This window comes from Scyliorhinus torazame, chromosome 14 (assembly GCF_047496885.1).
Source record: "Scyliorhinus torazame isolate Kashiwa2021f chromosome 14, sScyTor2.1, whole genome shotgun sequence".
Classification (NCBI taxonomy): domain Eukaryota; kingdom Metazoa; phylum Chordata; class Chondrichthyes; order Carcharhiniformes; family Scyliorhinidae; genus Scyliorhinus; species Scyliorhinus torazame.
In genome coordinates this window covers 38,065,018-38,077,614 of record NC_092720.1, presented here as the reverse complement: position 1 = coordinate 38,077,614, position 12,597 = coordinate 38,065,018, and the positions used below count along the sequence as shown (strand labels likewise).

Here is a 12,597-nt window from a genome sequence, read left to right as displayed (position 1 = left end):
TGTCCGGGTTGTCCCTCAGCATCCAGGGGCTATACTTACCTCTGCGCCCCCGGCATGATCATCACAGCTGATTTGTGTTTTTGAAAACCAGTAGTTGTTCGCCCTGGCATGACGTCACGCCAGGTGGGTGGAATAATGCACTGAGAGCAGATGCAGCAGCGTTAAGACCACTAATGAGATTAAAATATATTCTAGTATATGCTAATCAGACCTGCCTCAGCGTGAACCTGTCATCAGAGGGGGGCTGGGAGGTTCGCGTTCAGAAATCTCACTGGCGCAAATCCCATTTTTGGCCTCTCATGAGATTTAGCGGCGATTATGGGATTTGCGCCTGCAGCTGGCACGGCCGCTAAATCGCGGTCAAAGGTGTTTTAGATAACGGGGCCAGGTAGAATTAAAGGCTGGAAATGCGATTTTACTATTCTTAGAAAGGCATCGATCTGTGGAACAGGACTCCAGAAGTGAAAGCAAAGACCTCACAGATTCTTCCAAGCATGATGATCGTGGCATCTAGACGACTAATTGTTCTGAAAAGTAGTTAACAGCTCGCAGGCCACTTGAGGTTTGCTTGATCTTCCTCTGAGCGGTCTGCGTAATTTTTTGATAGTAGATTCCTGAATTGAACATAGCCAACTCATATTTTCTTAAGTCTTTCCCAAGGACAGGGATGAGATTAGACAAAGAACATGCTGCCACAAGGTAGACCAAATATCTTGAAGGAAAATTAGATAAGTCTGAAACTGGCATGGAGATGGCAGTGTTGTGGTCAATCCGCAGTCATTCATTTTGCTGCAGGCAGATTGTAAATAGCTGCCTGCAATCAAGCAGTAGAAATGCTGCTGAGTAATTGTAGGCCACAGCAGGAGGCCGCAAGTTTGAATGTGGCTGGCACTAAGCTAGACTACACTACTTAGATGCAAGGGGAATTGTGGCTGCAGCTGTTGCCGCATGTCACTGGGAAAACCATTCTGAGCAGGAAGATGAGTGAAAATGGTGTGATGGTGAAGGTAGCATGCTCCAGTGTTCTTTTAACACAGCAATGGAGGCCATGGGTCCAGCGGAGCGGGTCCAGCGGAGATTCACACGGATGATCCCAGGAATGGTAGGCCTGACATACGATGAACGTCTGAGGATCCTGGGATTATATTCATTGGAGTTTAGGAGGTTGAGGGGAGATCTAATAGAAACTTACAAGATAATGAATGGCTTAGATAGGGTGGATGTAGGGAAGTTGTTTCCATTAGTAGGGGAGACTAGGACCCGGGGCCATAGCCTTAGAATAAAAGGGAGTCACTTTAGAACAGAGATGAGGAGAAATTTCTTCAGCCAGAGAGTGGTGGGTCTGTGGAATTCATTGCCACAGAGGGCGGTGGAGGCCAGGACGTTGAGTGTCTTTAAGACAGAAGTTGATAAATTCTTGATTTCTCGAGGAATTAAGGGCTATGGAGAGAGAGCGGGTAAATGGAGTTGAAATCAGCCATGATTGAATGGTGGAGTGGACTTGATGGGCCGAATGGCCTTACTTCCGCTCCTATGTCTTATGGTCTTATGGTCTTGTGGTGCAGGAGATGGATGGGAGAAGAGAGCTTTTATATCTAGAGAGGCCCAGGAGACCCAATAGACAGGCAGAAGGCACTGGGAGCAAATAACTTTGTGGCAAATGCCAGCAGTCTGGCTAAGAGGACATGAATGCAGTGTTGCAAGAAGTTAAATGACCTCGCATGAATGGTTAAGGTCAGTGAACACATCTTGAAATGCCATATCCTTACAAATGAACCAGTAATAATAATAACAATAATCTTTATTAGTGTCACAAGTACGGTAGCAGAGTGGTTAGCACTGTTGCTTCACAGGGCCAGGATCTCAGGTTCGATTCCCGGCTTGGGTCACTGCCTATGTGGAGTTTGCACGTCCTCTCTGTGTCTGCATGGATTTCCCCCAGGTGCTCCGGTTTCCTCCCATAAGTCCCGAAAGATGTGCTGTTAGATGAATTGGACATTCTGAATTCTCACTCTGTACCTGAACAGGCGCTGGAATGTGGCGACGAGGGGCTTTTCACAGTAACTTCATTGCAGTGTTAATGTAAGCCTACTTCTGCCAATAAAGGTTATTAAAAATTAAAAGTAGGCTTACATTTACACTGCAATGGACAGAGTAGGAGAGCTCCACCCAAGCAGAACCTGCCTCCGGGCTATCAACGGGGGAAAGGTGAGGACACCCACTTCGCCCCTTCTGCAGCACCGGCGAGTTTGAGACCCCGAAAATAGCCATTAGCCGACAAGGCTCTAGCTCAAGATCAAGAATCTCTGACATGGTGCTAGAGAAGGAGACCTAGAAGCTTTCAAGCTTAGGACATAACCAGGACACGTGGGTATGATATGCCGGACTCCCGAGAACAACCCTCGCACCTATCTTCCACCCGCAAGAAAAAAACATTGACCCTCGCCTTGGTCATATGCGCTCTGTGCACCACTTGCACTGAATCAAGCTGAGCCTAGCACACGAGGGGGCGGACTTGACTCTGTGAAGAGCCTCACTCCACACACCCACTCCATCCAAAACCAGACCCAATTCACTCTCCCACTTCACCTCATCCAACGGAGCCCGCTCCGTCGACAGGATCTGGCCACAAATGTCCGCAATCTTCCCCTCACCCACATTGGCCAGAGATAAAATCCTATTCAAGGGAGAGAGCAAAGGCGCCGAGGGAAATTAAGAAAACTCCTGATGCAAGAAATTGTGAACCTGGAAATACCTAAATAAATTAGTCCTGGGAATTAGAATTTGTCCAACAGCTCCTCAAAACCAGCAAACCTACTCTCCACAAACAGGTCCCCAAACCTCTCCAGATCCTCCTCCCACCATGACTCGAATGTTGAATCTAAGCGCACTGGCACAAAGAGATTACTAAAAATATGAGTTAACAACGACATGGAGTCGAACTTAAAATGTTGTCTAAGCTGCTTCCAAATCCTCAAAATGGACACCACTACCGGACCCGAGGTAAATTTTAGAAGAAATGTCATTGCCTCTTCGTGACCTTTTGGGTGCAAATTGGCTATCATGTTTCTTACGTTAAAAAAATTAAATTATGGGATGTGGGCATTGTTGGCTAGGGCAGCATTTGTTCCCCAATCCTGATTACACTCGAGAAGGTGGTGATGAGCTGCCTTCTTGAACAGCTGCAGTCGCTATGGCGTAGGTACACCCACAGTGCTGTTTGGGAAGGAGCTCCAGGATTTTTGACCCAGCGACAGTGAAGGAATGGCACTATAGTCCCAAGTCAGGATGGTGAGTGACTTGGAGGGGAGGTTCCAGGTGGTAATGTTCCCATGTATCTGCTGCCCTTGTCCTTCCAGGTGGTGGTGGTCATGGGTTTTTGAGGTGGGCTCAAAAGTACTTAATTGGCTGCAAAACACTTTAGGATGTCCTTGTGTCATGAAAGTGTTATGGGCCAGGGTTTAGAGAACCCCAAAGTGTACCATGGAGTTCCCCTGACCCACAACTTTTAATAGATTGTGAAATGGGGAGCACACGGCCCACTCTACAGGTGTGGTACAGCAGAAATGGAAAACTACTTTTTAAAAGCAAAACAATGTTTATTCTATGAACTCAAGTTAACCTTTTTAAAACATACAGTGAACATCTTAGCAACCATCAATTCAAATACAACCCCCAAAGACTACAACACTAAGTAAACCTTTAAGCTTTCCTTTTTAACATCCATACGACTTAAAAACAAAACCTTTATCAGAAGCAGATCAGGTTAAAGTCACTACTGAAAACATTTATAATTCTGAATTCACCAAATGATCAAGAGATAGTCTTTTCATGGCAGAGAGAACAGCAGTACACCTGCTTAGTCTGGCTTCAGCTCCAACACTGAAAACGAAACTAAAACACACCCTGCAGCCGGCTCAAAAACGAAAGTAAAAAGCTGAGACAGCCCAGCTCCACCCACTCTCTGACATCACTGCAGTAGTAAACACCCATTTCTTAAAGGTACTCTCACAACAGATATCTATATACACACCCATTTATAAACACCCATTTCTTAAAGGTACTCTCACATGACAAAAGGCATTATGTAAATGCAAGTTATTCTTTCTTTCTGACATTCTCCAGTTGCAACTGCTTAGCATAGACAGTGGGATGCAGGTATTTTCGAGGTGTGTGGACTTGTTTACCTTTGAGGATCAGGATGAAAGTGCACACCACTTGATTTTTACGGAAGTAGTTTGTTAGTTGGCTCTCTTCAGGGACCGGATGCACAGGGCAGGTTGCATGGCAGAACTAATTGTGCGTGATCTGTGGAGGCAATGAATGGGATGCATGGTTTTCCCCTCACTCCCATTACAGACTTTTGCATGCTGTGACAAATTGTCAGAATGTTGCAAACACCTCTATTTAAGTTTGCGTTGATGCACTTTGGCAGGAAGAACATGGACAGACAATATAAAATAAGGGATACAGTTTTGAAGTGGGAGCAGGAGTACAGGGACCTGGGTGTATATATGCAGCGATTATTGAAGGTGACAGGACTGGTGGAGAGAGCAGTTAAAGCATACAGTTTTCGCACGGTGCCGAGGTCCCAGGTTTGATCCCCGCTCAGGGTCACTATCCGTGTGGAGTTTGCACATTCTCCCCGTGTCTGTGTGGGCTTCGCCCCCACTACCCAAATGTGCAGGGTGGGTGGATTGCCACGCTAAATTGCCCCTGAATTGCAAAAAATGAATTGGGTACTCTAAATTTAGTTTTAAAAAGCATACAGTATTCTGGGCTTTATTAATAGGGACATAGAGTACAAGAGCAAGGAGGTTATGCTGAACTTATACAAGACACTATTTCGACCTCAGCTGGAATATTATGTACAGTTCTGTGTGCCACACTACACAAAGGATGTGACTGCATTGGAGAGAGTGCAGGCGAGGTTTCAAGAACGATTCCAAGTTTGAGAAACTTCAGCTATAGGGATAGATTGGAGAGGTTGGGACTGTTCTCCTTGGAGAGAAGAAAACTAAGAGGAGATTTGATAGAGATGTTCAAAATCATGAGGGGGCTGAACAGAGTAGATAGGGAGAAACTGTTCCTGCTTGTAAAAATATCGAGAACAAGAGGGTGCAGATTTAAAATGCTTTGCAAAGGAACCAAAGTTAATGTGAGAAAGAGCTTTCTCGTATTATGAGTGTATGTTTCAGGTTTGGAATGCACTGCCTGGAAGTGTGGTGGAGGCAGGTTCAATCGAGGCATTCAAGATGATTATTTGAACAGAAACAAGGTGGAAGGGGAAAGGGAAAAGGCAGGAGAATGACATAAGCCATAATGTACATTTGGAGAGACGGTGCAGATATGATGGACCAAATGGCTTCCCTCCGCACTGCAATACCTGCGATTCTGTGATTTTGCATAAAGTAATAGCCACAGTTCTGTTACTGTGATTTACAAATCATTTATGTTGCCGAAGCTAAAATAGGCTATCTGCAAGGCTTACATCGCCCAGAATAATTCAGATTACCGAATGGCAGATTTGGCGACAAGTTCTCCCAACAATGATCCACTCGGAGGTCCCAGATTGCAGTAACACAAGCTTAGTGTTAATAGCTGACAGTTCTCCTTTAGTCCACAGCAGAGGCCCCTGAGCCCTTCATCAAGAAACCTGAAAATAATAAACTTGTTACTAATGTATGAGAGGAAACATATTTATACTCCGACTTGTATGACCATTTGCTTGTCAGAAGAAACAGTTGAATGTTCCAAATAATAAGGCTGATTTAATTTTTACTTAAATAAATTTAGAAATCAAAATTAAGTTTACGGTAAGCATTCTTCTTTTGCAACCAAGTTCATATTAAAGATCAATATACTCCAGATTAATAACTACATTCAAATATGTACATTATAAGATGGGTCAGATGAACATAATCTCTTAGCCCATTCAATCTCAATATTCAATGAGGCCTGCTATCTTCCCATTGGGGCACCTAACCATTTCTTAACTGAGTTGGTATTAGGGCCTTGACATTGCTCGGAGGTATGAGTTACAAGACAGTACTTTCAATTCTCTGTTTATTCTTAGGCCAGATATATTGGGCTAGAACAAAAACAACTGCAAGTACAGGATAATTGTGAATAAATCAAAGAGGGAGTTCAGGAGAAACGTCTTTACCGAGAGAGTGGTTGGAATGTGGAACTTGCTATCAGTAGTTGAGATGAATAGCATTGGTGCATTCAAGGGGAAGTTGGATAAGGATATATGAGAAAAAGGAATAGAAAGGTATGTTGATGGAGTTAGCTGAAGCAGGGAGTTGGGAGGAGACTCTAGAGCCATAAATACCACAATGGGCTTCTTCAAACAAATGCCTATTTTTGTAATAATAATTCTAAATACTTGGTAATTTAATCAAATTCATTTCTGAAATTTGTTGTTCTGATACATTTCTGACAGTAATGAGTAAATAGTGCCTGGGAACAGAATACTAACATGAGGGATAATCCCATTTTTAAAGAATTGAATTAAAAAACAGCATATTGTTTTAAAATGCCTCTACGTGCTGAAGGTAGTTTGAAGCTATTATTGTTTAGTGTTAACCAGCTCATAGCACTGTATGACGTTAATGGTCATATAAAGAATGTCCTGCAGCCATAACTCTTAGCTGTTTTGATCTACATAAACTAGCCTGTTTTTGGAGCAGTCCTACATTATTATATAGGAGCAGCCCTAAGTGGTTCAATGAATAACGTCCTTCACATCTTAACAGGTGATTAACTTTCATCCATCTTTCCCAATTCGTTCCAAAGACAATAAATATCTTAAAGGAAAGCAGTGAATCCTCAGATGATGGTGAAATGCCCCAATTCTTTCCCCGCACCTATGGCAGACTTTTGTCTGTTTCCATTGCTGGTAATTCCCAGAACAGGTCACATGTCTGTCACTGAGGAAATCAATGTTAGTTACTCAAAATTTTCAGGGGGCAGAATCTGGGAGGGGGTTAAGAAGAACAAGAATACTTCCATAGGCATTCTTGGAACTGTGCAAGATAAACACCAGAAGGTATCACAGCAAGCCAAGAATGCATCACCTGATGATGCCCTTTCATATCCTCACCACCATAGCCTGTTGAATGACAGTATGTACTGAACCAGGCAATTGACAATGACTATACTTGAAGGTAGTACGGTGCACTCAGACACATACCAATAGGGTCACATTGCACAGTATTATATAACTGGCCTTGGTACAGTTGGAAAATTTGATGGAAATTGCAGTAATCTGCTTACCAGACTGCAATGAAACCAATATAAATCTTCTCCAAGATATTGTCATTTAGAGCTTTTGCAACGGTGACAGCCAACTCTCCTGTACCGGCGGCAGCTAAAAACTCACTCAGCTATTAGGAGAGCTCTGATGCCAATATGTATAATTGGCTATCTCTCATCTTTAACTTTGTCCTGCGATGAATCTGGCTCAAATAAATGATTCTGGACCTCTCTTGTTCTTAAGATCTCCACTGACTTCAGCTCATCTCAATCCCTCCCACTGATTCTGTCATCATGGTTACTTGATCCACTTGAGCTCTTTAAGCACTTTGTGATCAAACAACATGACTCAGATCCTTCAGACTTGGGTGACTGACCTTCCCTATCCTTCAGCTTTTCACCTCTTCTCTACAGAGTTGGTCAGGGTGTGGAGAGAGGGATAACTCACAGGGGTGATCTATCTTGGCAGGGGCCTCCAATGAGCACAGGGGGCCTGAAAGGCGGCACAGCCTCCCCTTCACATTTCCACTCATCCTGTGCTCATCCCACAAGCAATGAGAGAGATTGAAATAAGTGGTTCGTGCAAATTTGCAAACATTGAAATAAATGGGGATGGCGATTTGAGGGGCACCTTCTTTAGTCTCGGATTCAAGGGGTTAGTCATTCCTGAGGACAGGGGAGGAGAGCCTGCACACTATTTGCCATATTGACTTTTGATGACCAAAGGTGTATGAAGTGCACTGTGTGATATGGGAAATTTGGGGGTTGGGCAAAGACCAAACACCACTACAGTTCATTGTACCTGTTCCAGCCACGTTTGTTGCAGGGATAAGGTGACATTCCACAGGCAAAAACAGTGACAGTGATTGCCACATTTGAGAACCAGTCCTGATGTTAGGAGTCTTTTTCAGATTATTACACGTGACCAGTTGGGAATATTAACAGTTTAAGCAATATTGCAATGGCTTATATTTTAAAATTAAAAGTTTTATGACCTGCAGGCCATGGGTGGGATTCTCCATCCCGCTACCCCATTTTCCGGCGCGGTGCGCCCCCCCCCTGGCAGCAGGATTCTCCGTTCCCACAGCCAGCCAATGGGGTTTCCCATCGTGGCCACTCCACACCGTTGGGAAACCCACGTGTGTGGTAGCGCTGCCGGCGAAGCGGAGGATCCCACCGATGGAGAATCCCACAGCATATACTTACTCGTTATAATCTAGAACAATGCAAGTCAATGCACTAGAACTGACAGCCTTCCCAAGCCTTTCTATTGACCATGTATCTATTCCACAATCCAACAGCTCTATTTTGGAAAATGGATAGGATGTTCGTCCGCGGAGTTCCAGAACTATTGCCTATAGAGTTACAATGAACAGGATAAAAGGCAAGCTGTTAACAATTACTTTTAAAGGTTACTTGAAGCTAAGAAACAAGAGTCTTTTTGTAGTTTTATGCATTTCACTTACGAAAACAAATGAAGGCTTCAGAATTCCCACAACATGCCTGTGCCAGGGAGGTGGAGGGGATTATTTTAATGAATTAAAAAGTATGGACAGCACGATGGCGCAGTGGGTTAGCCCTGCTGTCTCACGGCGCCGAGGTCCCAGGTTCGATCCTGGCTCTGGATCACTGGCCGTGTGGAGTTTGCACATTCTCCCTGTGTTTGTGTGGGTTTCGCCCCCACAACCCAAAGATGTGCAGGGTAGGTGGATTGGCCACACTAAATTGCCCCTTAATTGGAGAAAATGAATTGGGTAATCTAAATTTAAAAAAAAAGTATGAATATAAGATGCACGGTTCCCTTTAATTTTATAAAGGTCAATAATGAATACAAACACAGGCACGAGAAGACCACTTGGTCCACTAAACCTGGCCTATTTTCATGATGGTAGGGTATCTCGATTAGACACTTCCTCGCCTCTCTGGAGATATGTCATCTCCTGACAGAGGCAAAGAGAGAAAAATCCATGGTTAATGATGAAAATTCAAACTACACTGGAAAGCTTCTCTCTGCTCCTCTCGATGATCAGAATCAGTCCAGGAGATAAACAATAATAATCTTTATTATTGTCACAAGTAGGCTTACATTAACATTGCAATGAAGTTACTGTGCAAATCCCCTAGTCGCCACACTCCGGCTCCTGTTCGGGTACACTGAGGGAGAATCCAGAATGTCCAATTTACCTAACAAGCACATCTTTTGGGACTTGTGGAAGGGAACCGGAGCACCTGGAGGAAACCCACGCAGACATGGGGAGAACGTGCAGACTCCGCACAGACAGTGACCCAAGCCGGGAATCGAACCCGGGTGACAACATATTTGTTATCTGCTAACCCATTTACCTTGATATGACACAGTCATCGACACAATCAAGACCAAACTCCTTTGTATCTTAAAACAAAATTGAGAATCTACTTATCTTTTAATTAAAAGGAAAGGGGACTTAACTCCTACATCTTTCCTTAATCTTTTTGGGGTATGTGGTATTCATGACCAACATCTGTATCCTGAACTCAACAAATTTACAATGAACACCAGCTACCATGAGGTGTGCGAAAGTGAGACTGAAATCAGAAACTTGCAATAAGGAAAATCAGAAGTAATGCAGACACAGCAAATAACATTCTTTCTGCTAGCAATTTGCAATATGGACATTCCCCTCGCACCAAGTCAGGCAATGCATGGACCAGTGGAGAACCTGGACGCATCTCCTTTATAAATGTAGAAGACACACAAAGAAGTGGCAATCTAAGTGAGCAGGAGATCTTGGCTGTGCTGGGACTTTTTTTAAACATGGTTTTGATGGATTATTGATCATCGACATCAACAATTTTAATGTTAAAATACTGCGATCTGAATTCTAGATTGAGTGAAGCATTTGAAAGGCACCACTAGTTTTTGCATTGCAAATACTGCAGATATGCAGTTACCATCGCCTTATATGACTTTGCCTGCGTATAGGTTGATTGACTGCACAATTTGCAGTCAGAAGCAACATTATAGTCTGGGTTTTTGCACCATTGAGATATGTGTGTCTGGAAGCTCCACGAGATGCACTGCAGCAACACGCCAAGGCTCCTTTGACAGCAGTTATGCCACATAGGTTCAGGGAGGTGGCTCACTGCGGCAATTGGTGATGCGCAACAAGTGCAGGCTTAGCCAACGATGCTTACATCCCATGGATTAATCAAAGAAAAGCTTAACATGTGGCAAATTTGGTGAGGAATTCAGGTTCATTGAAAAACATTGGAAAGGAAGTCACAATTCAGCCTAAATCACTGGTAAAATTGTGAAAGACAGACGCTTCAAGTCATTTTTGAGAATTATTACTGGTAATGATAATAATAATCTTTATTTGGTGATATAAGTGGAAGTTCGTGCCTAACTGAATCATTTGGTAATAACTATTCCCATCTCACACTCCACCAACCCCAACAGGTGGGAAATGTAGGGGGGTGCACTTGGACTTTTCATTCTGCAGGAGATTATTAAAAGTCTAAGAACCGAATTTCCAGTCCCACATGCTCCGAGACGGGCTGGAACAAAACATTTACCTCTAAATAGTTTTTTGTAAATTCACAAATACCAAGATGTCACAGTTCAATACCCGGTCAAGTCTATGGCACCATGATGCCCATGTTTATTAATTTAACGTGTACTCTCTCCACTCAGGCCCCCACAAACCAGTGGCTTCAACATGATAGGAATATCGTTGCTTGAGTTGCGAAAGTTACTTTTGTGAAAGTATCAGTGCTTGTAGGTGATTGATTACATTTATATTTCTGCATTCTGTACCATTGTTGAAGGATTGGATTTAATTACCTTACACACACAAATCGTTGACCTTGCAGTAGATTCTGAAATATGGGGCTGTAGTTAACGGGGGAGCATATTGTTTGACCCCTAGAAGAAATGTTGCACGCCAGTTGACTCACGTTAAACAAAGGCCATCCCACAGGAATAACATTATAGAGTCACTACAGTGCAGAAGGAGGCCATTTGGCCCATCGAATCTGCGCAGAACTTCTGAAAGAGCACCCTAACTAGGGCCACTCTGTTGGCCTATCCCTGTAAACCTACCTAACCAATTGGACACCAAGGGGCAATTTAGCACGGCTAATCCACCTAACCTGCACATATTTTGACTGTGGGAGGAAACCAGAGCACCAGGAGGAAACTCACGCAGACACGGGACGAATGTGCAAACTCCACACAGAGAGTCACCCAAGGTCGGAATTGATCCCGTTTCCTTGGAGCTGTGAGGTAGCAGTGCTAACCACTGTGCCACCGTGCTGAGGGCAGAATGAACAAGATGATGAGAGTGGGACATCAATCTCTCACTGGGAGGAAGCCCTACCTGTGGTGGATGTATTATACCAATAAGCCACCATTGTATCTGTACCATGCTTTGCCCTTGTATTTGTATCTGTGCTATGCTGTTGCCCTTGTGGGCTCCATCTATGGGCCATTGTATGGCATTATCCATAGGGGAACATGTTGGGGCATGTATGGGCTCCGCCCATGGCTCCTCCCCTTGAAGGGAGGCATAAAGAGCAGTAGACCTGTGGGCGGTTCTCAGTATTGGATCAGTCGCAGGTAGGCACTGTTCTAAGTTGATTAAAGCCACGGTTCACTTCTACTCTTGTCTCGAGTGAATTGATGGTCGCATCAATTTAATCAACTTAAACGCAACTATGGAATTGGTCCTCAAACCTGACCGACTGGAACTCGATCCGCAGGCCGCGGAGGCAAAATACATTTTTTCGCACTGGCTCCGCTGCTTCAAGGCCTATCTCACAGCCTCCTCCACGCCTTCCGTCACCGACGAACAGAAGCTGAGCCACCTCCACGCACGGGTGAGCCATCGAATCTCTGTTCAACTCGACGAGGCCTCCTCCTATGCAGATGCCCTCGCGATGCTCGAACGCCTCTATGTACTGCCCGTGAACAAGGTCTACGCGCGACACTTCCTCACCACTCGCCACCAGCGCCCTGGGGAATCGCTAGAAGACTACCTACGTGACCTCAAAGCCCTCGCACGCAGCTGCAACTACCAGGCCGTTACGGCCACTCAACATATGGAACTCGCCGTCCGAGACGTCTACGTGGCGGGAGTCCAGTCCAACTACGTGAGACAACGCCGACTCGAAAATGGGGCCCTGGACCTGGATCAGGCGGTAAAGTTAGCCTCCTCTTTGGAAATAGCGTTCCAGAGCCTTAATGCATTCCCGACTGACCATACGACCCCCTCGTGGACCCCCGATCAAAGACTACCCCAGGCTTGTGCCGTGCGGCCGTCCGCCCACCATGGGGGGCTACTCTGCTATTTCTGCGGCCAG

General features: G+C 44.6%; 1 protein-coding gene across 1 annotated transcript in view; it reads right to left on the bottom strand.

Annotated features, from left to right (window-relative positions):
- LOC140389648 (uncharacterized) overlaps nucleotides 1-12,597 on the bottom strand; it is a 113,817-nt gene that overhangs the window by 81,699 nt on the left and 19,521 nt on the right. The window contains exons 3-4 of the mRNA XM_072473967.1: nucleotides 8,464-8,612; nucleotides 5,516-5,656 (exon numbers count right to left, since the gene is read on the bottom strand). Of these exons, the coding sequence (XP_072330068.1) occupies nucleotides 5,516-5,656; nucleotides 8,464-8,612 (290 nt within the window). The remainder of the gene's footprint in view (nucleotides 1-5,515; nucleotides 5,657-8,463; nucleotides 8,613-12,597) is intronic.